At 50.7% G+C, this 26741-nt stretch overlaps 2 protein-coding genes across 2 annotated transcripts in view; one reads left to right on the top strand and one right to left on the bottom strand.

Moving 5' to 3' along the window:
* Positions 1–1169: 1169 nt before the first annotated feature.
* On the top strand, positions 1170–2467 carry MESP1 (mesoderm posterior bHLH transcription factor 1). Its single transcript, XM_052660093.1, has 2 exons — positions 1170–1865; positions 2177–2467. The coding sequence occupies exons 1-2, from the start codon at positions 1170–1172 to the stop codon at positions 2249–2251; spliced, it is 771 nt and encodes a 256-aa protein (XP_052516053.1). The 3' UTR covers positions 2252–2467.
* Positions 2468–7998: 5531 nt separating this feature from the next.
* The window catches only part of WDR93 (WD repeat domain 93), a 39230-nt gene continuing 20487 nt past the window's right edge, over positions 7999–26741 (bottom strand). Inside the window, exons 8-16 of the mRNA XM_052660004.1 lie at positions 24561–24732; positions 22851–22921; positions 21802–21888; positions 20420–20539; positions 19648–19861; positions 17392–17455; positions 16829–16985; positions 16270–16471; positions 7999–8098 (exon numbers count right to left, since the gene is read on the bottom strand). Of these exons, the coding sequence (XP_052515964.1) occupies positions 7999–8098; positions 16270–16471; positions 16829–16985; positions 17392–17455; positions 19648–19861; positions 20420–20539; positions 21802–21888; positions 22851–22921; positions 24561–24732 (1187 nt within the window). The remainder of the gene's footprint in view (positions 8099–16269; positions 16472–16828; positions 16986–17391; positions 17456–19647; positions 19862–20419; positions 20540–21801; positions 21889–22850; positions 22922–24560; positions 24733–26741) is intronic.

Below are 26741 nucleotides of genomic sequence, written 5' to 3'. Positions count from 1 at the left end.
TCACTCACATTTCATTGGCAAAACCCGTTATATCTGCCCCAAAGTGGTGGGATACCAGCTAAAGGCCAGAGGTGGCAGCTGTGGCAACAGGCCAAGCCCTTGACCCTGCCAGGCTGAGGGTGTCCTGGAGGGCAGCAGGGCTCCTCTCCTCCAGCTCAGATGGTTCACCAGCCTGCCCAGATCCTGCCAGCTTGCTGGATTTACCTAGGATAGCTTCGTCTCTCCCACTCACCACCACCAGGGAAGGCTGCACCCAGGACCAGTCTGCCCTGGAGGAGGAACGTGGAGTCAGGGCTCCACTCCCTCCTGGCCTCTACAGGAGTCCAGGGACTTGCTGCCACAGTGTGCCTGTTAGTCACTCAGTCATGTCCGACTCTGTGCCACCCCATGGGCTGTATTAACCTGCCAGGCTCCTCTGTCCATGGGAGTCTCCAGGAAAGAATACTGGAGTGGGTTGCCATTTCCTTCTCCCCCATTATACAAACTGGAAACGAAGGTTAAATAAAACTTTTTTTTTAAGCATTTATTTATTTCTGGCTGTGCTGGGTCTTGGTTGCTGCGTGGGCTCTTCTCATTGCGGCGGCTTCTCTTGTTGCAGAGCCCTGGCTCTAGGGTGCGCGGGGGCTTCAGTAGTTGCCGCTCCCAGGCTCTATCTGGAGCACAGGCACAATAGATGTGGTGCACTGAGCTTAGTTACTCCGAGGCGTGTGGGATCTTCCTGGACCAGGGATCGAATCCATGTCTCTTGCATTGGCAGGCAGATTCTTTACCGCTGAGCCACCAGGAAAACCCTCAAGAAAACAAGAAGGCAGACCCAAACCTAGGTACCAGAACTTGCAGTTCCCTGACCTGGCTTCCTTTAGCCTGCTGAGCTGGTCCAACACCCTGGACAGCGCCTGCCACTGGCGCGAGCAGAAGGCCGGAGTGTCCGGGTCAGGTTCCATGCGAGGGCCCAGGTGGGGCCAACCTGGCGCAGCCAACAGGCCGACACCTTCGCCCCCCCGCAACCCCCACCCCGACGTTGGTTCAAAGGGTCAAGCCCCGCCCCCGCCAGGCCCCCCGAGCCCCCTTTGAAGTGCTGATGCGGCCTGGAAGAGGCCACTTCACACTTCGGGGCTCGGGGATAAAGCGGTCGCCGGCCGCCGGCCCCCAGACACGCCGCCGCTGCCATGGCCCAGTCCCTGTGCCCTCCGCTCTCTGAGTCCTGGATGCTCGCGGCAGGCTGGGGCCCAGCTCAGCCGCCGCCGGCCGCCGACGCGGACTGCGGCTGCTCCCCCGCTTCGTCCCCGGACTCTTGGGGCAGCGTCCCGGCCGGCAGCCCCGTGCCGAGCCCCAGGAGCTCGGCCACCCGCGCCGCCCTCCGCGCCCCGGCAGCTGGGAGGCGAGGCGCGCGGGGCGGCCGCCTGGGCGCGGGGCAGCGGCAGAGCGCCAGCGAGCGCGAGAAGCTGCGCATGCGCACGCTCGCCCGCGCCCTCCACGAGCTGCGCCGCTTCCTGCCTCCGTCCGTGGCGCCCGCCGGCCAGAGCCTGACCAAGATCGAGACGCTGCGCCTGGCCATCCGCTACATCGGACACCTGTCGGCCGTGCTGGGCCTCAGCGAGGACAGCCTGCAGCGCCGGCGCCGGCAGCGCGGCGACGCGGCGCCCCCTCGGGGCTGCGCGCTGTGCCCCGACGGCGGCCCCGCGGAGGCGCAGACGCGAGGCTGCTGCTCCGGCCCGGCCGCCGGCGCCGCGGTGTCCTGGGGGTCCCCGCCCGCCCGCCCCGGAGCCCTGGCAGCGCCCGAGCTGCGCGACCCTCCGGTGCTTTACGACCGCGGGGCGGCGTGCCCGGAAGGACCGGCGATGGAGCCGAGCCCCTCATCCCGGGTTAGTATCGCCCTCCTTCGCGCGGAACTCCCTCCCGGCCCAGCGCCGTCGTGGGGTGGCACTACCTACCGTCTCATATCCCCACCTCACACTCCGGGGACCAGCCCCCGTGGGGCTCCCCCACCGGCGGCCCGGCTCGCCTGCTCCCTCTCTGGAGCAACACGGTTGGCGTGCGCGGGGCGCCCGAGCGGCGAGGGGAGGGAGGGGGGCACTGGGGACGCCGAAGGCCCCCGAGAGCGGAGCTCGCGAGCGCGGACACCCAGGCTCGGCGGCCTCACGCTGAGGACCACGCTGTCTCCTGTCTCCTCCAGCTCTTTCCCGGCGACGTACTGGCCCTGCTGGAGACCTCGATGCCCCTCTTGCCCCTGGAGTGGCCGCCGGCCTGAGAAGTTGAAGTGACGGCGAACATCTGGCGCCCGATTCTGTGAGCACCGACGCCTTTTTGGCCTCCGCGCCTTCGAAGCGGTCCCTCTCCAGACTCCCTTTCCTGAAAGAGGGCACCGGAGATACCGGCATGGGCATCGCTGAAAGTGAGAGCCGGTCCCCACCTAGGACGGACTTCCGCAACCCCTTCCGCGATGGAGGGACTCAGAGGGTAGACACTTGGAGACAGGCAGGAGGTCTGCCTAGTATGTATTTATTTATTTGTGAATAAACTCTGTGCTGGTGTCAGTTGGCAAGTTCTTCCTTCACAGGGACACAAAGCTTCCCTCCCCTCCTCCAAAGGACGTCAGGGATTTGGGAGTCCCCAAAGCACACAGCCTCAGACCCCTTCCTCCTTGCCCCCAGCCCCGTTTTAGCACCCCCTCATTCCCGATGGGCCCTCCTGAAGGGGGCGGGGTTTTATTTGAGAAAGCGGCCGCAAGCTGAGTCTGTCCACCTTTTCTTTGAACCTGGATAAAACCAAGTATCTCTGTAGAAAATGCGTTCGTTAGTGCATACTTACTGTGCACCGGGTCTTTACACATTTTATTCCTAAGTAATTATTTTACAGAAGGATAAACCAAGGATCAGCACTCAAACCCAGATATGACTTCCAGAATCCGAGCTCTCGGGCCTGGTTGGGTTTTGCCTGCTCCATTCTTTCTGGGGTCTGGCAGGACGCCAGCTCCAAGGGCTCACTGCATGCCTCTACTGCCCTTGTGCTGGAGCATCAAGGCCTAGACCCTGGGATTCTCCCATCTCCCTTCACTGTGGTTTCTCTCCCATGTTTAGGGACATAACACAGGTGGGTCAGTCCCAATTTTAAATAGCTGTGACCTCCCAGAGGCCTGGCTCAGGCCAAGATGAGAGGTCCATCGGTTGTATCCAGATCCACAGAACTGACCTGGATCTAGGCTTGGATTCAGATGAGGGAAATGCTGTATGGGGGAAGGGGAAACCTGGGTTCAGTCAGGGGGTCTGGTGAGCAGTCAAGCCTGGGGGTTGGTGAGGTGGGTTAAAGGGTCTCTCAGCCGTCTATGAATGCTCAGTTCTCCTCCTCTGCCCCCCTCAAGCATCTTTGAAATACTGACCTTGGCATTTTTAAAAAATACCTTTTTTTTTTTTGACTATTTATTTATTTATTTTAATTTTACAATACTGTATTGGTTTTGCCATACATTGACATGAATCCACTATGGGTGTACATGCGTTCCCAAAAAAATACCTTTATTGAGGTATAATTTATACCATGAAATGCATTCAAGTACATAATTCAATGGTTTTAGTATATTCATAGTTAGGTAACCACTGTCTTATTTTGGGTCATTTTTACTACCCCTCAAAAGAGACCCTGTAACCATTTAGCAGTGATTCCCTGTTACTCCATCCCCCTATTCTCTAGCCCAGCCCACTCATCTGCTTTCTTCTAGCTCTACAGATTTGCCTATTCTGGACTTTCATATGAATGAAAGCATCGTATTTTCTCGTGTATCAGTACTTCATTTATATTTTTTGCTCAGTAATATTCCATTGCATGCGTGTAGCACAGTTTATCTATTTATAGGTTGATATTGATTTGTTTTGAAACCACTTCAGAGATCATTCCCAATGCTCTGGCCCAGGCCAGGAGGGGCAGTAACTCAGAGTGGGGTGGGGGTCACAGTGTGTAATTCAGGAGTCCTGGCGCACCCTCGCCAGCATTTGGTTGTAGGGAGTGGGATCCAAAAGCAGAGGCCCTGCAGGGGGCGGGACCTCACACCTTCACTGATCCACCCCCTTTCCCGCGCCTCCGCCCCCAACTCTCTCTTCCCTCCCAGGGCCCTAAGGAACTGAGTGGGAAGTCTTCTCCAGGACCCTGCCCAGTTTAGAAAAATCTATTTGCATAGTAAAGGCCCCGTGGTTTAGGATGGGGAATTAAAGTTATTAGCAAGTCTTTTCATAGATAAGTGGGGCTCATCGGCCAGCCCCCTCCCCTGGGGTGCGCCTCCCCTCGCTCTCCAGCCCAGGAGCGGCCCACTGTTTATTAGCACCTGGGTGTGAATTTCCATTAACACGTCCCCGCTAATAAGAGGGCTGGAGATGGGAAGGGGCGCCTCCCACCCCTCCGCACCCCACTCCCTTCCTGGGGGGCCCCGCTCGCACCCACCGGGAGGAGGGCAGAGAGCGGCTCCCAGGTAGGTGAGCCCTGGGCGAGGGCGCGCTGTCAGTTCTCTGCTAACCTGTCGAGCTTTTTTAGCGCGGCCGTTTGGAGGATGGGAAGTTGAGGACGATCAGGGGCCGCGTTGAGACTGGGACCTGGGTGTGACTCCGGGGCCGGTGTGCTTCCCCGCGGGCGCATCGCCTATGCGACAGCTGAGCAGGGACAGACGCGCTGGGTGGCGCGTCCCCTCACCGTGGGGGGCTGGTCCGGAGCGGGCTGCGCGCAGGCCTGCTGGAAGTGGGGTGGGCGTGGGGGTGGGGGGGGGGGCGGAGGATGGCATCAGCGGCGGATCTTGCCCGGCTCTTGTCGCCGATGGCCGCCCTCGCAGCTCCCAGGGGTCAGAACTGTCATGGTGGAGAAGCACATATATACGGAGCAACCAGACGAGCCGGGGCTGTGTTTAAGGCTTTAAATTCACCAACTGGGGGCGCTTTCCTGGTGGTTAAGACTCCAGGCTTCCAATGCGGGTTCCATCCAGGGTCAGGAACCTAGATAGAATTGCACATGCCCTGAGGAAAGTTCAAAAGGTTAAAGGAGAATGCTATTTATATATACTGTTAAAAAATAAAATGTTTTTTAAAAATAAATCCAACAACTAATTTCAAATCATTTTAGCCTCAGATCCACAGGCAAGGTGGGCAGGTGGTGGGGCACCTGTAGCTATTTTACAGATGAGGACACTGGAGCACAGAAAAAGAACAAGGAAATTTTCGCAAAGCTAGTATACCTGGTTGCGGCTTCCCTGGTGGTGCAGTGGTAAAGAATCCACCAGCCAATGCAGGAGATGCAAGAGACATGGCCTGAGAAAATCCCCTGGAGAAGGACATGGCAACCCCCTCCACTATCTTTGCCTGGAGAATCCCCATGGATAGAGGAGCCTGGCAGGAGTCCATGGGGTCTCAAAAAGTCGGACACGACTGAGCGACTAAACAACAACAAAGTGTACCTGTTCATTGGGTGGCGACATTGGTGAGTGGTACGCAACAGATCTGGGCTTTGCTGTAGCCTGTCAAGCAAGTAGTATGTATGTGTGTTGAGGGGTCTGAAATAAAGCTCCTAAAGCACATGGGCCACCAGTGCCATCACCGGCAGGGACCTGCCGCTGCCTGCTGACCACATGTGTTGCTCCCGTGAGACAGCCGTATTTTGTAGATGCTGCTCTCCCTTCCTTAGTTCGGGTGGCCATGACCTCCATGCCCCTCTAGGGATGGGCGCGTGTGCAGGTTTAAATGGTCATCACAGTGAGTGGTTCAGGGACGTGACCACGTGCAGGCCAGTGAGGAGCAGGCTCAGGACTTTGCTGGAACCACTGAAAAAGGGACAGTCACCGTGGGTGCTGTTAGTGGTCATTTTGCCACCCAAGCAGAAGGGCCTACCTGAAAAAGGGAATCAAAACTGGGGGTTGGGGACTTCCCTGGTGGTCCAGTAGCTAAGACTCTATGCTCCCAATGCAGGGGACCCAGGTTCAATCCCTGGTCAGGGAACTAGATCCTGCATGCTGAAACTAAGACCTGGTGTAGCCAAATAAGTAAATAAAGAAAAATAGATACGAAAACAAAACAAAACAAAAATAAACAACCTGACCTGGGGCCAACCACATGGAAACATTATGTCTAGACTTTTACACTCCATGAGCCAACAAATTCTCCTTGTTGCTGAAGTTAGTTTGAGTTGGGTTTCTGACTTTTGCTATTGAAAAAGTCCACCAGGATTTGATAAGATTGTTCCAAGTCTTAACTGCAGTCTCAATTTCCCTCCTTGGTAGATGGGGATAATCATACTTACATTTCACAAAGTGACTTAAGGCTTTTATCTAAAATACAGAGACCCCGGTAGATGCCCTGTAAATGTCAGTTCCCCGTCACATTTAGGTGGCGTGTAAAGCCAAGACAATCATCCTAAATTTTCCTTCCTCATCCCAGAGAGACCTGCCAGCCACCATGCCTACTGTGTAGAGGAAAAGGATACTGTAGAGCGTTCTGTTTTTGTGGGGTTTTTTCCTGCTGTGTTTTCATTCTCATGGAGAGGATGGCGAGCGGCAGAGTGTCTCGGGTGGGGATCTCTTCATCCAGGGGGCATTCAACTAGTCAGGTGTCATGCCCCCTGCCATGAGGCAGGGGTCATGCCAACAAAGACTGTGTATGACTCAGGGGAGAAGGTGGATGGGGACACAGAAACAGTTCAGTTCAGTGCAGTCGCTTAGTCGTGTCCGACTCTTTGTGACCCCATGGACTACAGCACACCAGGCCTCCCTGTCCATCACCAACTCAAATTCATGTCCATTGAGTCAGTGATGCCATCCAACCATTTCATCCTCTGTTGTCCCCTTCCCCTCCCATCTTCAAACTTTTCCAGCATCAGGGTCTTTTCAAATGAGTGAGTTCTTCACATCAGGTGGCCAAAGTATTGGAGTTTCAGCTTCAACATCAGTCCTTCCAGTGAATATTCAGGACTGATTTCCTTTAGGATGGACTGGTTGGATCTGCTTGCAGTCCAAGGGACTCTCAAGAGTCTTCTCCAACACCACAGCTCAAAAGCATCAATTCTTTGGCACTCAACTTTCTTTATAGTCCAACTCTCACATCCATACATGACTACTGGAAAAACCATAGCCTTGAATAGACAGACCTTTGATGACAAAGTAATGTCTCTGCTTTTTAATATGATGTCTAGGTTGGTCACAAACCATGCAAGCATTCAGCCTTGGGAGAGGCTGGGGCGCACTAACCACCTGCAGTTCTCAAAGGCACCACACGGTGTCCTCAGAGAGACAGGCCTAAGCTTTGAGCGGCAGGGGACTGACTCCACCCAATTTTCCTGGGAAGTGCAGTTTCTAGAAAAGAAAAAGGTAGGGCCCAGCCCCCTAGTCTCCTCTAGGGTTCCCAGGCAGCAGACAAGAGGCAGCAGTGGCAAAATTCCTGCGTGCACCCACTTTGCCTCTCACACCTGTGTGACCTCAGGCAATCAACCACTCTGAGCCTCAGCCTCTCCAGAGCGATTCCACAAAGGTTATGAAACAGCAAAGAGAGGGCAAACAAGTGGGCCAAGAGAAAAGGGGGCCATACAGAGCCCGGTGGACTGGGTGTCTTGCTTATTTGAGCAGAGTGGCTTCTGCTCTCCTTGTGGGCCTATGAGGCAAACGGCCTCACCAGGCCTGGGACTCTGGCTGACCTCATTGTCTGGGGCCTGCTGGGGGTCTGGACTGAGTGGGAACGAAGGATACACACCACAGCAGCTTTGGAGTCTGGAAACAATATCGCTGTTTATTTAGGTGACATCTGCTCTCCTGAGCATTCTGACAAGTGGCTTATAGGTTGAAGACCCCCCCCCCCCACCCCGCCACCCCGAAATCATGTCTCTCCCCTTGCTGGCTTGCAGAGGTCCCAGACTGCAAGGCAGGCCCCTGAGGCCTACTGAGCTGCAGCCCTTTGTCTTGTCTCTTGATCTCAGAGCATTCAGGGCAAAGCCTGCCTGCTGCCAACCTCTTCGGAGCCTAGGGCCGCAGCCCGATCACTTCTTAAGGTCCTCTTTTTGGAGAAGCAAGGAATACCTCCGCAGCCGGGTCCAGTGCTCTTCCTCTTTCACCTTGTACTTCGCCAGGTTCTGAATACTGTGGGACAGGCCATTGATGAGAGGAACCAGCTTTGTACCGCGTCCCCCCACTCCCTATTCCCCCCCACCCCACCCCCCACTCAGGGCTTCTAGGTCCCCAGGGCAGACCCTGACCACCCTGGGCTGATATGAGAAACTCCCCAGATGACACTTCTGCTTCCTGTCTGTGTTCTCAGGACTTGGCCTGGAGCACAGAAGGTACCTGAATCAGCTTTGCAGAAGGAATAATGGGAGAGATGGAAGGTGAATTTATGATCTAAAAGTCTATTTGCAGGACCAACGTTAAATACATCCGAATGCCACTAGTTACGTGTCACATTTCTTGAGCACGTACTAGTGACCAGCACTGGGGGAAGTGTTGGAAAGATCAAAGTGACTAAAACGGCTGCCCTCTCCCCGACCACAGTTTAGTGAGGTGATCAGTCACTAAGTCGTGTCCGACTCTTTGCGACCCCATGGACTGTTAGCCCGCCAGGCTCCTCTGTCCATGGAATTTCCCAGGCAAGAATATTGGAATGGGTTGCCATTTCCTACTCTAGAGGATCTTCCTAATCCAGGGATCAAACTCTTGTCTCTTGCTGTCTCCCGCATTGGCAGGCAGATTCTTTACCACTAGTGCCACCTGGGAAGCCCAGTTTAGTGAGGTGACAAGAGGAAAAGAACATTCATAACAGGAGGCAGTTAGAAGCAATAGAAGAGAGCTGTAGAGGAGGGCACCTCCTGCCTGGGGAGTGCTCCCAGAGGATAAGATTTCGGAGCTGAGTCTTTAAAAACATAAATGCACAGTCAGTGTTGCAGAATCAGAGAGCCCAGGGTCGCCCTTCAGGCTGCATGCAGAGCTGGCCACGGGGAGCAGGCAGGAGAGAGCTGGCCTGCCTTCTGGGGAGGGTGCCACCGCGGGCGCCTGAGTGAGCGGACAACGTCTAAAAGCTTAGAGCAAATGGGAAGAGGGACACTTCTGGGGGGAAGACAAGGACCACAGGTTTGGGTATGTTCTGCGGCTCTGCCAGTGGGGCAGCGACACGGAGATGTCCGGTACTCAGTGCATTAAAGCATTTTTTTTTTTAAATGTAAGTAACCTATGCTTTGCTTTAAAAAAAAAAGCAAAGGATTCAAAAGTGGGTATACAATTAAAAGTAAACCTCCTTTTCACCTCAGACCCTTATTTTCTGTTCCTGAAGAAACTGTAACGAATGGCTCCTTGTAAATCCTTGAAAACTGTTCAGACACACAAGTACAGACATGCATATCATCTCTCATTTTAAACTTAAAAGGAAGAGTGCAGCACACTGTCTGCCTTTTTCACTGAAAATGCATCCTGGCGGTTGCTTCCCGGCAACACTCAGATCTGCCTCTTTCTCTTTCCCTATTGAAGGCCCTTGGAGTTTTCAGTTCCCGTGTGTGGGGTGTGTGTGGGAGTTGGTGGGCAGGGGGCAGGCAGAAGGTGTGCAGGCCTTGGCCCCTCACAGCTCATGTGCAAACCCAGCTCCCTCACTTAGAACCTGGTGACCCTGGACAGGCGACTTGACCTGTCAGTCTTAGCTTCCTGGCTGTACTGTGGGGATAAAGTTAACCATAGTAAGAAACAAGATGGGCCTCAAACTACTTAGCATAGTACCTGGTACACAGCAGGTGCTCAGGAAAGGTTAATTCTTTTCATTTTTTAAAACTGAAGAATAGTTGATCTACAATGTTGTGTGAATTACTGCTGAACAGCAAAGTGATTCAGTTACATACCACCCATCAGCAAAGCCTGAGGGAAGAAGGGGAAACATCTCACTCCACAACTTCTGTTTGGCTAAACAGGCAACCAAAATTACTCCTAACCAACATCATGAGAAATGCTGGACTGGAAGAAACACAAGCTGGAATCAAGATTGCTGGGAGAAATATCAATAACCTCAGATATGCAGATGACACCACCCTTATGGCAGAAAGTGAAGAGGAACTAAAAAGCCTCTTGATGAAAGTGAAAGTGGAGACTGAAAAAGTTGGCCTAAAGCTCAACATTCAGAAAACGAAGATCATGGCATCCGGTCCCATCACTTCATGGGAAATAGATGAGGAAACAGTGGAAACAGTGTCAGACTTTATTTTGGGGGGCTCCAAAATCACTGCAGATGGCAACTGCAGCCATGAAATTAAAAGACGCTTACTCCTTGGAAGAAAAGTTATGACCAACCTAGATAGTATATTCAAAACCAGAGACATTACTTTGCCAACTAAGGTCTGTCTAATCAAGGCTATGGTTTTTCCAGTGGTCATGTATGGATGTGAGAGTTGGACTGTGAAGAAGGCTGAGTGCTGAAGAATCGATGCTTTTGAACTGTGGTGTTGGAGAAGACTCTTGAGAGTCCCTTGGACTGCAAGGAGATCCAACCAGTCCATTCTGAAGGAGATTAGCCCTGGGATTTCTTTGGAAGGAATGATGCTAAAGCTGAAACTACAGTACTTTGGCCACCTCATGTGAAGAGTTGACTCATTGGAAAAGACTCTGATGCTGGGAGGGAAAAAGACTCTGATGCTGCCCCCTGATTGGGGGCAGGAGGAGAAGGGGACGACAGAGGATGAGATGGCTGGATGGCATCACTGACTTGATGGACGTGAGTCTGAGTGAACTCCGGGAGTTGCTGATGGACAGGGAGGCCTGGTGTGCTGCGATTCATGGGGTCGCAAAGAGTTGGACACGACTGAGCGACTGAACTGAACTGAACTGAAAGACAAATCAGGCAAAATGATTTACAAGGTATTAACAAAGAACTCTTTAAAATCAAAAGCAAATGAGGACTTCCTTCGTGGCCCAGTGGCTAAGACTTCCCGCACCAAGTGCAGGGGGCCTGTGTTCGATCCCTGGTCAGAGAACCAGATCCCACGTGCCACAATTAAGACCTGGCAGAGCCATATACATAAATAAAAAGAACTCAGCCATGAGAAAAAGAGCCAGGTCAATTTGCAGAAGGAGACAGAGAAACATAGAATAGATATAACATAAAGATGCTCAACCTCCTTAATTTCCAAATTAAATTAGTTACGAACTATGAGTTTTGTCTCTCATTTCTTGGCCAGTCTGGGGAGGGCGTTAAGGACGCAGGGTGAATCTGCCCTTTCAGACGTACCTCCCCTGTAACTCTGAAAGCCCACCTCCAATTTATCCCACAGAAATACTAGGAAAAACTCACAAAAATGACTGTGGGAGGATGTTGGCTGAGAAATGGGGCCAGAGTGACCCCCGTGGTGGAGTCTGTAGTGGGCCAGGGCGCAGATGGGGGAAGAGGGCTTCAGGAGTGGGGTGTAGTCACTGGGAGCTGGGCTCTGGGTGGAAGAGGAATAAGGCGGCTCAGAACTGGGAAGGCGCTGGCTTGTTTCCTAACTCGGGAATGCAGTGGGGACACATGCCTGTGACTAAGAAAATGGAGGGAAGAGGTCACTGGCCCAGTGGACAAGAAGGTCTGGGTGCCTGGGGGAGGAGATAGCCGTGGGTATGAGCAGGAGGCCGCTTTCTCTGAATCAGGAGGGAGATGGGGTGTGGGGGTGGGGGTGACTGGGGTGAGAGGGCAGCCAAGGTCCTGGGTGCTCTGGGAAGTGGGAGGCAAGTTTATCCACCAACGGCACCGCAGAGGTGTGGGGAGCGCGTGGAAGCTGGGCGGGTGGCTCCCATGGCACCAGTGCCCTTTCCTTGGGCTGAGTGCCGGTGTTCAGCAGCAAGGAGGGACCCGGGAGGATACCTGGCCCCCTGAGGCTAGGTACTGACTGTCCCTGGGGACAGCCCTCCCTGGAGCTCCGACACCCTCCATCCACCATCAGGCAAAGAAAGGGTTTTCCTTCCCCATGATGGCATAACAAATATGACTGCAGTCTATTGTTTTGAAGCAATGTGCATGCATCCAACTTCCAAAAAGATCGGCTGTCCATCTGCAAAGTGGGAGAGCAGACGGAACATCTGTAAGGCCTCAGGCAAGACCTCTGAATTCCAGTAGCCTTACAGCCTGCACATGTGGGGTCTACGGGTCTATAAATAATTTTCCAGAGGTTTGTCCCTCTGTTTCTCGAGAAAAGCAGAACTTCCCTGGTGATGCAGTAGTTAAGAGTTTGCCTGCCAATGCAGGGGACACGGATTCAATCTCTGGTCTGGGGAGATTCCACATGCCACGGGGCAGCTAAAGCCCATGTGCACCGCAGCTGGAGAGAAGCTCCTACTCACGACAGCTAAAGAAAGCCTGGGTATAGCAACAAAGACCCAGCACAGCCAAAGTAAAATAAATATATTAATTAATCAATTAATAATAATAAAAGAAAGGCAAAGGAAGGTTAGGACAGGCCCACAATTTCCCTCCTAGGGACAATGAAGATGGGGCAGTGGGTGTATTCTTCCTCCACCCTCAAGGGAAATGTCATCTGGTGTCCACATGGGATCTGCCCAATCCCTCGCCAAGGGAGTGTGTGCTCTGTGGACATGGGACTGTTGGGTCAGCCCAGAAGCCCACCTTCTGCTTGGCTACAGGGAATAAAGGGGGCATGGAGGGAAGAAAGAGGGGTGAGGGGGTTGTTTCTAGCAGCTTCCTGTGTCCTAAAATTTCTGTCTTGTGATCAAAAGTCTGATCCAGCCAAGACGGCAGACCTGACATCAGGGAGTGGTACCAGATGGGAATGGTGCCCTGGAGGCCCAGGAGGGATGGGAACAGAAGCCAGGCCTGTGGGAGGGGCGGGCGGTGGCGCACTGGGTGCTAACTGGCCTTCTTCCCAATTCCAAAAGGCATGCTTCAGTTTCACATTGGCTATTTATAAAAGTCCCAAGTGCATGTTTTGCAAAAACACTTTGGACAGACTATCTCAAGTTTGAACTCTGAATCTATTGCCGCATAAATCCATTGCCTTAAAGTTTCACCTAGTTTTTGGGCCAAGGGAAACTGTTTCAGTCACAAGGAGTAAACAGAGACCAAAAAAATGATTAAAATCCTTGAACATATTTATGTGCAAGAAACAATGAGAGTAAAATGTTAATGACAGAATCTAGGTTGTGGGAATATAAATGCTTACCGACTTTTTTCGAAACTGAGGTCTATTTAACATAATAAAGTATTGGAGGCAGGATAATCTTTGGAAAAGCCCCAGACATCAGACCTCAGAGCAAGCAGAACAGGGAAAGTGGAGGCATCAGTTGCTCAGTCATGTCCAACTCTTTGCGACGCTATGGATATAGCCTGTCAGGCTCCTCTGTCCATCGGATTTTTCAGGCAAGGGTACTGGAGTGGGTTTGCCATTCCCTTCTCCAGGGGACCTTCCTGACCCAGGGATTGAACCTGGGTCTCCTGCACTGCAGGCAGATTCTTTACTGTCTGAGCCACCAGGGAACAGGAAATGCCTTGTCTAAATCAGTGTTTCCTAATTTATCTCTGGGACCGAATCCTGTGATCAGGCCCAAGTAAACGCCCTTTCAAGCTGAGCTGCCGCAACCACACCATGCAACCCCTCCCGGCTCCTGCTGGGTCCTTGGACCGAGGGAGCACTTCCCTGAGCTTTTCCCTTCCCCAAGCTCTCACTGCTCGCTCAGCCCTGAGCCCTGCACCTGGCCCCCCAGCCCCGCACCTGGTCAGCCATGCTGACTCCGGCCCACTTCCCAGCAGAAGGTTCCCTGGGAAGGCAAGCCCTTCCACCCGACCCCGCTTCTGCAGTCGCTCCTGGGGAGGGGCTAGGGTGTGGGACCTAGGAGCTAAGATATGTCAATAAAGGAAGAGACACGGTTGGGAAAGGGATATAGAGGAACACCTTCTATACTCGATGGGGGCCAGGATGGGTCTCTGGAGACTGGAGGGGGTCAGGGCAGAAGGGACTGCCTTCTTAAGAGAGCAGACCCAGCCATGGGGGAGTGGGGAAGGATATTATAGACACCCTTCCCATGGAAATTTATGTACATAGACATTAAAAACCAAAGCAACAAGGAAGGTTTTCTTAAAATTAAAAGTCATTAAGTTGTATTCTGGAGTGACATAAAGCCAGAAGAAAAAAGTGAACATGATCTCAACATAGTAAAAATGCTAATGATAAAAGCTTAAAGAAATGTACTGATGCATTAATGGCAGCGCTGGGATCTGGGGTGTTGGGGTGATATTAACTTAAATAATAATTAAATTATTATTTAATTTAATAAAGAAATTAAAGTTCATTTATTGTCCTGTTTCCCAAATTTCTATAAGTGCATATATATATATAAAGCGTAGAAGGCTGAGCACTGAAGAATTGATGCTTCTGACCTGTGGTGTTGGAGAAGACTCTGCAGAGCCCCTTGGACAGCAAGGAGATCCAACCAGTCAATTCTAAAGGAAATCAGCCCTGAATATTCATTGGAAGAACTGACGCTGAAGCTGAAGCTTCAATACTTTGGCCACATGATGCAAAGAGCTGACTCACTGGAAAAGAATCTGACCCTGGGGAAGATTGAGGCCAGAAGGTGAAGGGGGCAACAGAGGATGAGATGGCCGGATGGCATCACTGACTCAATGGACATGAGTTTGAGCAAACTCTGGGAGATGGTGAAGGACAGGGAAGCCTGATGTGCTGCAGTCCATGGGGTTGCAGAGTCAGACACAACTGAGCAGCTGAACAGCAACATAAAACTGAGAAATAATGAGTAACATTTTTTCAGCGGGTAATTACTCTGTTAGGGTAGTAGCGCTACATGAGGAGCAAACTTCTCAGGCTAAGCAGAGTTAGTTAAGCAGATGTCTGAGTGGTAATGTCCACCTGCGCCCTGACTGAGGGAGGAAATGGTCAGGGGCTAAGGCATCATGAGTCGCTCAGGTCCTCGGCTGCCAGGCAGGAGGTGAGCTGCCCGGAGCTGGAGCCACTGGCCTCTGGTCCCTTCCCACGGGGAGGGCAGTCAGTTGGATTTTGGGTGAAGTGGGAAGGCTCACTCTTCCTGGGCCAGTGAAAGGAGGGGGTTAGACAGAGAGAACAGAAAGGGGAACATGCTCATTAAACAACTTCTCTGAGCCTTATCAAGCAAGAGCACCAGGAAGCTCCCTCAATCCAGGAAAATGGCCCCACTACAGCCATGACCCAACCTCATTCTCTCGACTTTTTTTTTTAAGCCATTGTTTGAAATTTTCCAAAAACATCCATATGTTGGGTAGAAAAGTTGCAAATAGGAAAAATACAAAGAAAAAACATCACACATCCTTCATTATCCAATATAATGTTGTGGATGGATTAGAAGAGACCCCAGCTGGACTTGTCCAGTGATCCAGTGGTTAAGAATCTGCCTGCCAATGCAGGGGACACAGATTTGATCCTTGGTCAGGGGAGATTCCACATGCCTCAGAGCAACTAAGCCCACGGGCTTCAACTACTGAGCACTCACTCTAGAGCCCGGGACTGCAACTACCGAAGCCCGTGTGCTTAGAGCCCGTGCTCCACCACGAGAGAAGCCACGGCAATGAGAAGCCCTCACACCGCAACTAGAGAAAGTCCCATGTGCAGCAAGGAAGACTCAGCGCAGCCAGAAATAAATAAGTAAATAAATGAAATTTTTAAAAAAAGAGAGACCCCTGCTTTCTCAGAATGGACTGCGTACCATTAGTGATGCTTTTATAGCAGGAAGGAACACCAGCAGAGTCCCCTTGGAGCTGGGGGTTACAGACGGGGAAAGAGGAGAGGCGTATCACGTAATTGTTTCTATGGATGATGGAGAAAGGAAAGGGAGCTCAGACAAGGGGCTGGCAAACATCTTCTCAACAAGGCCAGCTAGGAAGTGATTTAGGCTTTGTGGGTCATAGCGTCTCTGCTGCAGCTGCTCAGCTCCTCTATAACTCTTACATAAGCAGATGAGACATAAAGCAGTGGGCATGGTGTTTTCCAGTGAAATTCTAGTCACAAAAACAGGCAGTGGGCCAAATCTGGCTGTCGTTTGCCAACCCCTGTCTTAGATGACCATGTCTGATAATCCAAATCTACTTAAAAAAAAAAAAAGAATTGAAAAGGCAACAAGAAAAACACAGCCTTGACAGGAAGAAAACACCAGCTTGAAGCCTTTCTTTTCTACCGGCCTGAATTCATTACTCCTTTTCTTCCAACCTGAGTGGGGTTTAAATGCCATAAAGGATCTTATGATCAAGCAAACCACTTATTCCATGGTCCAGAGACCACCCCCGGTGCAGAGACCCAGAACTTTACCTCTTTTGGAAGAATTTCTCGCATCTCTCCTCCAGGGGCAGTGCCTGGGCAAATGTCGGGTGGTCCAATATGCTAGCTTGAGGAATGGTGCAGTTTCTTGACAAGTTTTCTAGGAGTGGGTAGTCCTCGAAATTAAAATAGAAAATAGAATTTGGGATGTCTTCAGCTTTGCTGGCAGATCCAATTTCATCTGGATGGTCTCCTGGGATGAAACAGGAACATGGTGTTCTGTTATAGTGATTACCTTTTCCGTGCACCTTGCGGTCAGGGTGGGTGCGAGGGGGCTGCTCTCTGCTTACAAAGCCTGGATCACTGGGGTTGGGCTAAGAGGGCCTCACTTGATCTGGAGCAGCAGGAGTCCAGATGGGAGACTTGCCCAGCATTTTATCTAAGCGCCAGTGAGGACTGAGTGGCGGTGTCCTGGCCTGGGGGGGGCCGGGATGAGGAGTGGGGAGGAGACTGGACGGGGTCACCCTAGCTTTATGCGAGGACTGAGAGAGCTGGAGGTGGTCAGCAGGCCGCAGGTCTGGGCGGCAGCCCTCACGGGCCCGCTCCGTACCTCGGAGCAGGAAACACGGGTGGTGTGAAGACACGACAAACACTGGGTTCCAGGGGGCCGCCAGGGAGTAGGATCTGGGGAGAGCAAAGGTGCAGACGATCTGCGACTTGGCCACGTCCATGAGGAGCACAGAGCCGTCTCTGGAAAAGGTCAGCACCTGGGGAGCAGAGAGGGTGAGTGGGGACTTCTCCAGTCTGCCACTCATCCCAGTGTGAAATAAGAGAGGCAGCTAGGAATAAAAAACAAATAGGGAATTTATTCACCTTGGGCACCCAGCCTCTGGACCCAGCTGGAGCCGTTCGGGGCGGGGGGCGGGGGGGCGGGCAGGAAAGCGGGTGTCTGCTCCTGTGGAGCTGCGGCAGCAGCGGTAAAGAAGCCACCTGCCGGGGCTCACCTGTCTTCCCCACTGAACTGGGAGCTCCACGAGGGCAGGGGCTTTCTCCTCCCACTCTGTGCCCAAAGCTGCTCTAGTGCCCAGCACACAACAGGCCTTCAGCAGAGATTTTTGGGAAGGAATAATGAACACATTCACTAAAGAAGAATGAGGGGCCTGAGGAACCTACCATGCCAGGTAAGGCTTGGACCGGGGCCACAGCACAGATGGCTTCATCCAGGTACTTCACCGGCCTGTAGCAAACAGACACACAGACATCCAGACTCGGGGAGCTTTCAAGTTTTGCCATCCTCTGCTAGGCATATACCTATATCCAATACAGACAAGTTCTTCTCTAGAAGCATCAGGAGGTACCATCTAAATATCCATTGGTAGGAGAGTGCTTAAGTAACTGTGTTACATTATATGATGGGATACTATATAGCAATGAAAATAAAAGAGCTGGCGCTGCACACAACGTGCACCATTCTCCTGAACAATACTGCAAAGCAAGTCACAGAATAAATGGCAATGGAAAACAAATTGGAGAACACACAGAATATGATCCCATTAGCAAGTTCCCTAAAATATGCGCAGCTAGACTGTATATGGCTTGGAGATACACTCATATGAATGTGGTTAATTCTTGAAGGAAAACAAAGAAATGATGAATTTAGGAAAACAGTGTGGTAGATTGAAAAAAAATTAGACATAATATTTGGCAGTAACTCCCATTTAAAAAAAGGTGGAGTCTATCACACAGAGTGAAGTAAGTCCGAAAGAGAAAAACAAATATTGTACATTAATGCATATATATGGAATTAAAAAGATGGTCTGATGAACCTATTTACAGTGCAGCAATGGAGACACAGACAAAGAGAACAGACTTGTGACACAGGGTGGGGAAGGAGAGGGTGGGATGAATGGAGAGGTCTGCACGGATACGTATACACTAGGGTATATAAAATAGATAGCCACTGGGAGTTTGCTGTATGACTCAGGGAACTCAAACCGAGGCTCTGTGACAACCTAGAGAGGTGGGATGGAATGGGAGGTGGGAGGGAGGCTCACGAGGGAGGGGACATATGTATACCTATGGCTGATCCACGTTGACGTATGGCAGAAACCAACACAATACTGTAATTATCCTTCAATTAAAAATAAATAAATCAAGGGGGAAAATGTGGAGTCTGCTTTTCCACTGCTTAAATGTGGGCACGGCCAGATGACATGCTGTGTCCAGTGTAACACAAGCAGTGCACAAGGCTTGGAAAGCCTCAGTGAGCCTCAATGGCAGCTGGGAGCCCTGAGGTTTACTGAGGAGCCTGAGACAGCCTGCAGGAGAGGCTGCAAGGAGGAGTGCCTTGGCCACCAGCTGCCAGCCGCCTGTATGTGAGTAAGCCCCGCTAGTCGGCCCCTTGCCCATCTGTGAGAGTCAAAGCAAGCCCAGAGCAGGTATTGTCCAACTGAGCCCTGCCCCAACTGCTGACCTACAGCATCAGAGGCTAAATGGTGACTGTTTCCTTAAGTCACTAAATTGTGGAGTGGTTTGTTACATGCAGCAATAGATAATTAAAATCAGCCCTGAATATTCATTGGAAGGACTGATGCTGAGGCTGAAGCTCCAATACTTTGGCCACCTAATGTGAAGAGCCGACTCATTAAAGACCCTGATGCTGGGAAAGATTGAGGGCAGGAGGAGAAGGGGATGACAGAGGATGAGATGGTTGGATGGCATCATTGACTCAATGGACATGACTTTGAGCAAACTCTGAGAGATGGTGAAGGACAGAGAAGCCTGGCATGCTACAGTCCATGGGGTTGCAGAGAGTTAGACACGATTTAGCGACTGAGCAACAACAACCACTTTTGAGGTGGAGGAGAGAAGGATGTGATCTAGGAGAGGCACACAGAGAGCCTTAACTGAACTGGAGATGATCTATTTCTCAAGCTTGGTGATGGGGACAGTGGCATTCCCACCCCCGCCCCATATGTATGCTAAATACACACCCTCACGATTACTATACAGGTTATTTGCATGCATAAAATATTTCACAATTTAAAAGAGGGAGGCCTTTGTAGAAACTGATTACAAACAATATTTTGGCAAAAATGACCCTTTTCTTGGTCACGTGGGATAGGAAAGATGTCATGTGTGCCAACACACAATTTATATACATAGAACTCATATATATATATATCCACATGTATAGGGTTGGCCAAAAAGTTCATTTGCGTTTTTCCATAAAATGTTACAGAAAATAAACCCAAATGAACTTTTCGGCCGACCCAATAAAAGACTTTAGTGATTCTGAGAAGCTCACTGAGACAGTGATGACCAGAGGGAAAGTGAACTCTAGTCTGAGAGGTTGTTTCAGTTTTTTACTATTAAATAGGGCACTATGTCTGGCAGATCATGTACCTCGCCCTTCCCCCAACCACCCACCTCTCCACCAGCAGACTGATGGTGGAGTTCTGGATCGCCGAAGCTGTCACCAGATGGAGAGACGCGTCTGTACACAGCACCACGCATTTCATGTGGCATTTCACTGAGCCCTCGGGATACACATTCTGTCCTTTGTGGACTAGGAAGTATTTCAGGAAGTGGATGCTTTGGCAGAAGCAATTTTCAGGAAGAGCCACAACTCCAAGAGTGAGTCCTGGAGGAAGGGAGGGCACGAGCAGGTCAGGCAAGGGGCAGAGGGAGGCAGCCATGCGCCCGAGGTCTGTGACCAGCGAGTGTGTGAGGGACAGGAGGCAAAACCAAGCACTGAGGGGCTTCCCTGGTGGTCCAGTGGCTAAGAACCTACCTTCCAGGGCAGGGGATGTGGGGTTTGATCCCCGGTTAGGGAGCTAAGATCCCACAGCCCGCGGGGCACCTAGAGAAGCCTGTGTGCTGCAGTAAAGACCCAGCAGAACCAGAAGAAAAACCGAACAAAACCCAGGCAGCGAGCATCCTTCAGAGTGAAGGCAGCCTGTCCACTAGGCTGTCCGTGTTTTAACTAACATTGCCTACAGAAAGGGATTCCTAGCCAACGCCCACGGGGAGAAGGGAGCCCCCTTCAGGAGGACCCCTTCTAAATATGTGGGGGAACCAAACCCAAGGACGGGGACCAGTCAGCACCGGCGCAGAAGGGAGGAAGTGTTAACCCGGGCAGGTCAGGGTGTGTAACGGAGGCGCAGCGGAGGAGCGCGGGGCGCGGCGGGGCGGGGCTTACCTTGCGCCAGGTCCCAGAGCGAAAGCACGCCGTCCTCGCAGGCCAGCACCAGGTAGGAGGAGCAGGGACTGAGCTGAGACACCACGATGGGCGCGGCGCACGGCCACACGCCCTCGGGGTCTAGAGGGGAGGACGCCACTCACCAGGCCGCCCCCGGACCCCTGTCCCCACCCATCACCGCCACCCGGACGACTTGAGACCCAGACTGGTCTGCCTGTCTGGACTCACCATCTCTCTCCTGTCTGTGCCATGCTGTCTCCTTCCTCAGGATAATATAACAAGTTATATGATTATTATACTACAGTTAACAGGGATCGGGGCTTCCCCGGTGGGTCAGTGGTAAGGAATCCGCCTGCCAAGCGGGAGACATGGGTTTGATCTCAGCACTGGAAAGATTCCCTGGAGAAGGAAATGGCAATCCACCTCCGTATTCTCCTGCAGAATCCCATGGACAGAGGAGCCTGGAGGGCTACAGTCCATGGGATTGCAAAAAAGTCCCACAGGACTGAGTGACTGAGCATGAGCAGGAACACTGAATGAGTACTTACTAGGTGCTAAGCACCGGAGCGGACACTTTACGGGCTTTATTTCATTTAATTCTCACAGGGATCCTATGAGGTGGGTCCTATTAGAACCCACATTTTACAGATGAGCAGAATAAGGCAGAGAAACAAGTGACTTGCCCAAAGTCACAAGAGCCAGTCAGTACAGCAGTGGAGATTAGAAGCCAGGTTTCCTGGGAGAGGGATGGAAGGAAAGAAAGTCTTCCTTTGTGAGTTTTTAAACATTACTTCTGAGTATAACTCTGAAGGACAGCGTAGTGTTAGCTCAAGGAATTCACACAAAGTGAATTTGCTCGTGGAACTGCCTCCCTGAGTTTGTCAAAAACAAACCACCACCACTCATATTTCTTAAGTGCCTTTCAACTTCAAAAGAACCTTCACGTAGAGAAACTGGATTTTGCTATTCACGACTAATGCGTGCAGTACGTAAGGATGGTGTAACTGAGTGGTTTTCTGCTTTGGAGGAGAAAACAGGGGATTGGGGCATCAAGTGACTGGCCTGAAACCACACTGATTGCAGACACATGCTGGAACCAAGCCCCCCCCCCCCCCCCGCCCCCGTTTTTTACCTTCACTGCCTAAGGAGCCCTGTAAGCCAGACGGGGCTCTGTCCCCATGGACATCATCTTTAAGAAACATGACAGATCAGAGACACAGCCTTGGGGTTACACCACAGCTAGCAAGCCACCCACTCTGTCTGCTCAGCTCTGGTCCCCTAAAAGCCACGGGACTGTCAGTCACGTGCTCTTGGCTAAGCTGAAGAAGGACACGATCTGAGAGCCCCGAGCTTAGGCGACTCCCATCCCAGCAGTAAAGTACCAACTTTATCCTTCAGCGTCCGGTTAAGTGAATAGAAGAAGAAGTTGTGATGATCGGTCCAGTGTACACCAAGGGCACAGGCTAGCCCTGGGAAAGAAGAGAGGAAAGGGGCGTCACGGAAGGAGTCTGGGTGGACTTTGATTTGGGTGGAGGGGTTTGCTGAGGAGGAGGTCAGTTTGAAATGGTTTGTGCCAATGGGCAGCACCCAACTGAGGGGTGAGCTACCAGCTGAGGGGCTGGGCACCCCCAGGAGGGCTGCTCCTGGGGCCAACTCATCTTCCTATGCAGGGAGGATGGTCACTACTACCCCTCAGCTGCTTTCACATCTTCTAGATAAATTCCTGTCCACTAGGCTATCAGTGTTTTAACTAACATCTTCTACAGAAAGGAATTCATATCCAGAGAGTTGGACCATAAAAAAGGCTGAGTGCCAAAGAACTGATGCTGGAGAAGACTCATGAGAGTCCCTTGGACTGCAAGGAGATCAAACCAGTCCATCCTAAAGGAAATCAACCCTGAATATTCATTGGAAGGACTGATGCGAAAGCTTAAGCTCCAATACTTTGGCCACCTGATGCGAAGAACCGATCATTGGAAAAGATCCTGATGCTGGGAAAGATTGAGGGCAGGGAAAGGGGGTGACAGAGGATGAGATGTTTGGATGGCATCATTGACTTAATGGACGTGAGTTTGAGCAAACTCCGGGAGATGGTGAAGGACAGGGAAGCCTGGCGTGCTGCAGTTCATAGGGTTGCAGAGAGGGGGACATGACTTAAAAGACTGAACAACAACAGAAATCTAGAAGCAGCCTGGCAGGATGTGTGCACACCGTCCTCTGTGGCAGCTCACACCCTGAAGACGGTGCCAGCGTCCATCATCAAGGAATCTGGGCTCGGGTCACAGGTGTAACTAGAAACCATTAAGCTGCAGCTGGCAACCCACTTTCCACCTCAGTCCCTCCCAGCAGGCAGGGTGTGCTGAGCAGAGCTTCTCTAGGAGGGCTTGCTGGGCATTCCCCCGGGATGACCAGCTGCTTCCTCTTCCTTTACCTGGGGATCTCTTGACTCCCGCGGGCATTGGGATTACGCGACTGGGAAGGAGGAAGTAGAACGTAGCCATACTGGGAAAGAAAGAGACACTGGTCAGAGCAGTGGCGGACTCCTTGGCAAAGAGAAGTGCTGGCAGCGTCTTGGTATTAAGACCAGAAGTGAGTAGTTCAGAAGGACCTTCCAGGGCGTTCAGGGCCATGAAGCAAATCATATTCTATGCGCTGGTCCTGGTGGGTGTGGACCCTTGGAGTTTGGCGAGGGTTGGACAGGCAGAGTGGTGGGAGTTACGCCCAGGCCAGGAAGAGCACCCAGTATGGGCAGAGCCATTCCTGTCCTGGGGGAGGACCCCTTCATGATCAGACTTGGGTGAAGTGTGTAAATGCTCCTATCCCGGGTATACTAAGTTGGTACTTTTTTTTTTTTTTTTTAGTTTCTGTTAGGGCCTAGCTAGCCCTGGGACTTTGTGCGAAGTGAGAAAATTCAGGTCCATGTGACGGCAAGATGAGAGGTTTCACTCCCCAAGTGAAGCAAGAACATTTCTGGGACCTACAATAGTTGTGAGGAAAGCTGCCTGCTGAACCTGCTCGACCAGATACTTCAAGGACTCAGGGTCAAGTTTTACAATCACTGAGGCCTAGCTGCTCACTGAGATTAGAAAGTAGCGTGTTTTAACAATTACACATTAATGTATTACATTTAGAAAGACTGGATGGAAGTGGAGGAAAATGTTATTAGTGGTCAATTTTCTTTTTCTCTCTAGGATCATCTGTGTTGTCTAGATAATCAGGAAAAAAAATTTTTTTTTTAAAGGAGATGCTATCATACAAAAAAATTATAAAATAGGGAGTTCCCGGGTGGTCTAGTGGTTAGGATTTGGTGCTTTGACTGCCATGATCTGGGTTCAACCCCTGGTCAGGGAACTGAGATCCTGTAAGCAGTACTGCATGGCCCCCCACCCCATCCCCCAAAAAGAAATCTAAAACTACTTTTCATCTGCATAGATGCCTATTCCTTCTTTCAAATCAGTTCTAATGAGGTGGATGAAACTGGAGCCTATTATACAGAGTGAAGTAAGCCAGAAAGAAAAACACCAATACAGTATACTAATGCATATATATGGAATTTAGAAAGATGGTAACGATAACCCTGTATGTGAGACAGCAAAAGAGACACAGATGTATAGAACAGTCTTTTGGACTCTGTGGATGAGGGCAAGGGTGGGATGATTTGGCAGAATGGCATTGAAACATGTATAATATCAAATGTGAAACGAATCACCAGTCCAGGTTCGATGCATGATACAGAATGCTCAGGGCTGGTGCACTGGGATGACCCAGAGGGATGGGATGGGGAGGGAAGTGGGAGGGGGGTTCAGGATGGGGAACATGTGTACATCCGTGGCGGATTCATGTCGATGTATGGCAAAACCAGTACAATATTGTAAAGTAATTAGCCTCCAATTAAAATAAATAAATTTATATTTAAAAAATCTATGTTGTCATCCTTTGTTCTAATTATATTTAAACAACCTCCATCCAGCTTTTCAAGATTTTGCTGAAGCTCTCAGAGAAGTCCCCCAAACCATCAAGAGCTTTGAGACTGAATTAATTCAGGCCCTTGGGTTGATTTCTGCATGTGCCCACGGAGGAGAAGCTGCCAGGGATGGGTCGTTCTGGTCTCACCCCCACACCCCCCCACCTCCAGGCTCACCTGACAGGTTCAGGCTCCCATTCCCCATCCAGGTACTTCTTGTAGGTGGCTTTTAAGATTGCCTCCCGCTTCTCCCACTGGCTCGCCTTGATGTAGTGATTCTGCCCAGAGCCCAGCCCGCGGCAGCCCGCTATCTTTGCAAAGGCTTCCAGGGGGCTCTTAAATGTGGTACCTAGGTTGAAAATATCCCAGCATTGGTTAAACCATCTGACGTCCTCCTTCCTGTTTCTCCCTCCTCCTCTGTGCTTCCTGGTTTCCTGCAGAATCTCTCTTCCTCAGAAATCTGTGCTTCCTCTGCCCAGGTGTTCAGCCTTCTCCCCGGCCTCCCTCCTACTCCACTGGCTCACGGAGCACAGGTGAAGGGCAGCTGCTCCCCCTCCTCCCACTCCTCCATCTCCATCCTGCTGTTGTTTCCTGTTTCCAGACTACAGAATGTCCAGAGGCCAGGGAAATTTCACAATGTCACTAGAGACCTTAGATCACCATTGCTGTCTCTCCAGCCAGGCAAGGCCCCAAACCTTCCAGTCACTCGCACTATTCAGCCGTGGCTGAGGGCCCTCAATACACAATCCCAGCCTCCTCCTCTGCTTACACTGATCCAGCTGCCTTCCTTTAAAAATTCTCCTTTCTCTGCCAATCATTTTTATCATTCTCCTTCCCAATAACCTTTCATTTCCTTCTTTCTCATCTGCTCCTAAACCCACAGTGAGGACTTCCCAGGTGGCTCAAGTGGTAAAGAATCCACCTGCCAATGCAGGAACCACAGGTTCGATCCCTGGGTTGGGAATATCCCCTGGAGGAGGAAATGACAACCCACTCCAGTATTCTTTCCTGGGAAATCTCCTGGACAGAGGAGCCTGGTGTTGCTATAGTCCATGGGGTTGCAAAGAGTCAGACAAGACTGAGCGACTGGGCATGCAGACCCACAGTAAACCTAGGCGATCTATTTTCTGGGCATGAACCCTAATTTTCAGAAGAGGTGCCCAGGAGGTCCCACAGGGCCCCAAGTCCCGTTCTCCAGAGGCAACCACTGTTCTCTGTTCTTGTACAACTTTCTAGAAACAGACCCCTTCTAGATGGCAGCATGTGTGTGTTAGTCGCTCAGTTGTGTCCGACTCTTTTGCGACCTCCTGGATTGTAGCCCACCAAACTCTTCTGTCCATGGGATTCTCCAGGCAAGAATACCGGAGTGGGTTTCCATTTCTTTCTCCAGGGAATCTTCCTGACCTAGGGAATCAAACCCAGGTCTCCTGCACTGCAGTTAGACTCTTTACCATCTGAGCCCTCAGAGAAGCCCCAGATGGCAGCATATTAGTACATTATATAATGTATATAGTGTAATATATATCATTATATGTATTACATGTACATTTTGTATGTATTTTTTAAGACAAATGATATCATGTATTAACTAGCAGTTCTTGAAATGTGGTCCCAGATCAGCAGGGTTAGAAATGAAACAGAAACGCTGTGTGTAGGGCCCAGCAATTTGGGTTTTTATAAATCCTCCAAGTGAGTCTGATCCAGCTAAAGTTTGAGAATTGCTGTCATATCCTACACCTCTTGCATTTTGTTTTTTTTGGTTTGTTTTGCATTTTGATTTAATGAAATATCTTAGGAGATCTCTTTATTTTAGTACTATAGATCTTCTTCACTGTTTGTTGCTTATTTGCATTTATTAAACCCTTTCCTTGTTGTGAACCATAACACATTCAGAAAGAAGCATAAAAATGTATCTTTTCCTTTAAATACATCTTAATAAATTATGCTAAAGAAAACATCTGTCTCTCCTGAGGTCAAGAAACACATTATCACATCTCCCTACTAAAAGCTTCCCAAGGGCCCTGCTCCAGTCATAACCCCCTGAGAAAAGCAGCAACAATTCTCTTGGCTTTTAGGTAATTGCTTCATGACATTTATGTTACTTCATGACATTTATGTTACTTTTATGCTACCTAAATATGCATCTAAACACTACAGCTTTGTTTTGCCTGATTTTTGAGCTGTACACAGTGGAATTACACAGTTTCGATTCTATATGTGCCCTCTTTTGCTTAATATTGTGAGATTTATCCATTTTGTTGTGTATATTTGTGGCTTGTTCCTTTTCATTGCTGTATAGTATTCCATTGGGTGGAAAATATATACATATATTAAGGTTTATTTACATGTTCTTTTGTT

Source organism: Budorcas taxicolor, chromosome 21 (assembly GCF_023091745.1).
Source record: "Budorcas taxicolor isolate Tak-1 chromosome 21, Takin1.1, whole genome shotgun sequence".
Lineage (NCBI taxonomy): Eukaryota > Metazoa > Chordata > Mammalia > Artiodactyla > Bovidae > Budorcas > Budorcas taxicolor.
This window is presented reverse-complemented; position numbering and strand designations above follow the sequence as displayed.

Excerpts from the sequence above, each read along its gene's own strand:
- MESP1 (XM_052660093.1), top strand. The coding sequence starts at position 1,170 with ATGGCCCAGTCCCTGTGCCCTCCGCTCTCTGAGTCCTGGATGCTCGCG. Across the intron at positions 1,866-2,176 it reads AGCCGAGCCCCTCATCCCGG|CTCTTTCCCGGCGACGTACT; the intron begins GTTAGTATCGCC and ends TGTCTCCTCCAG.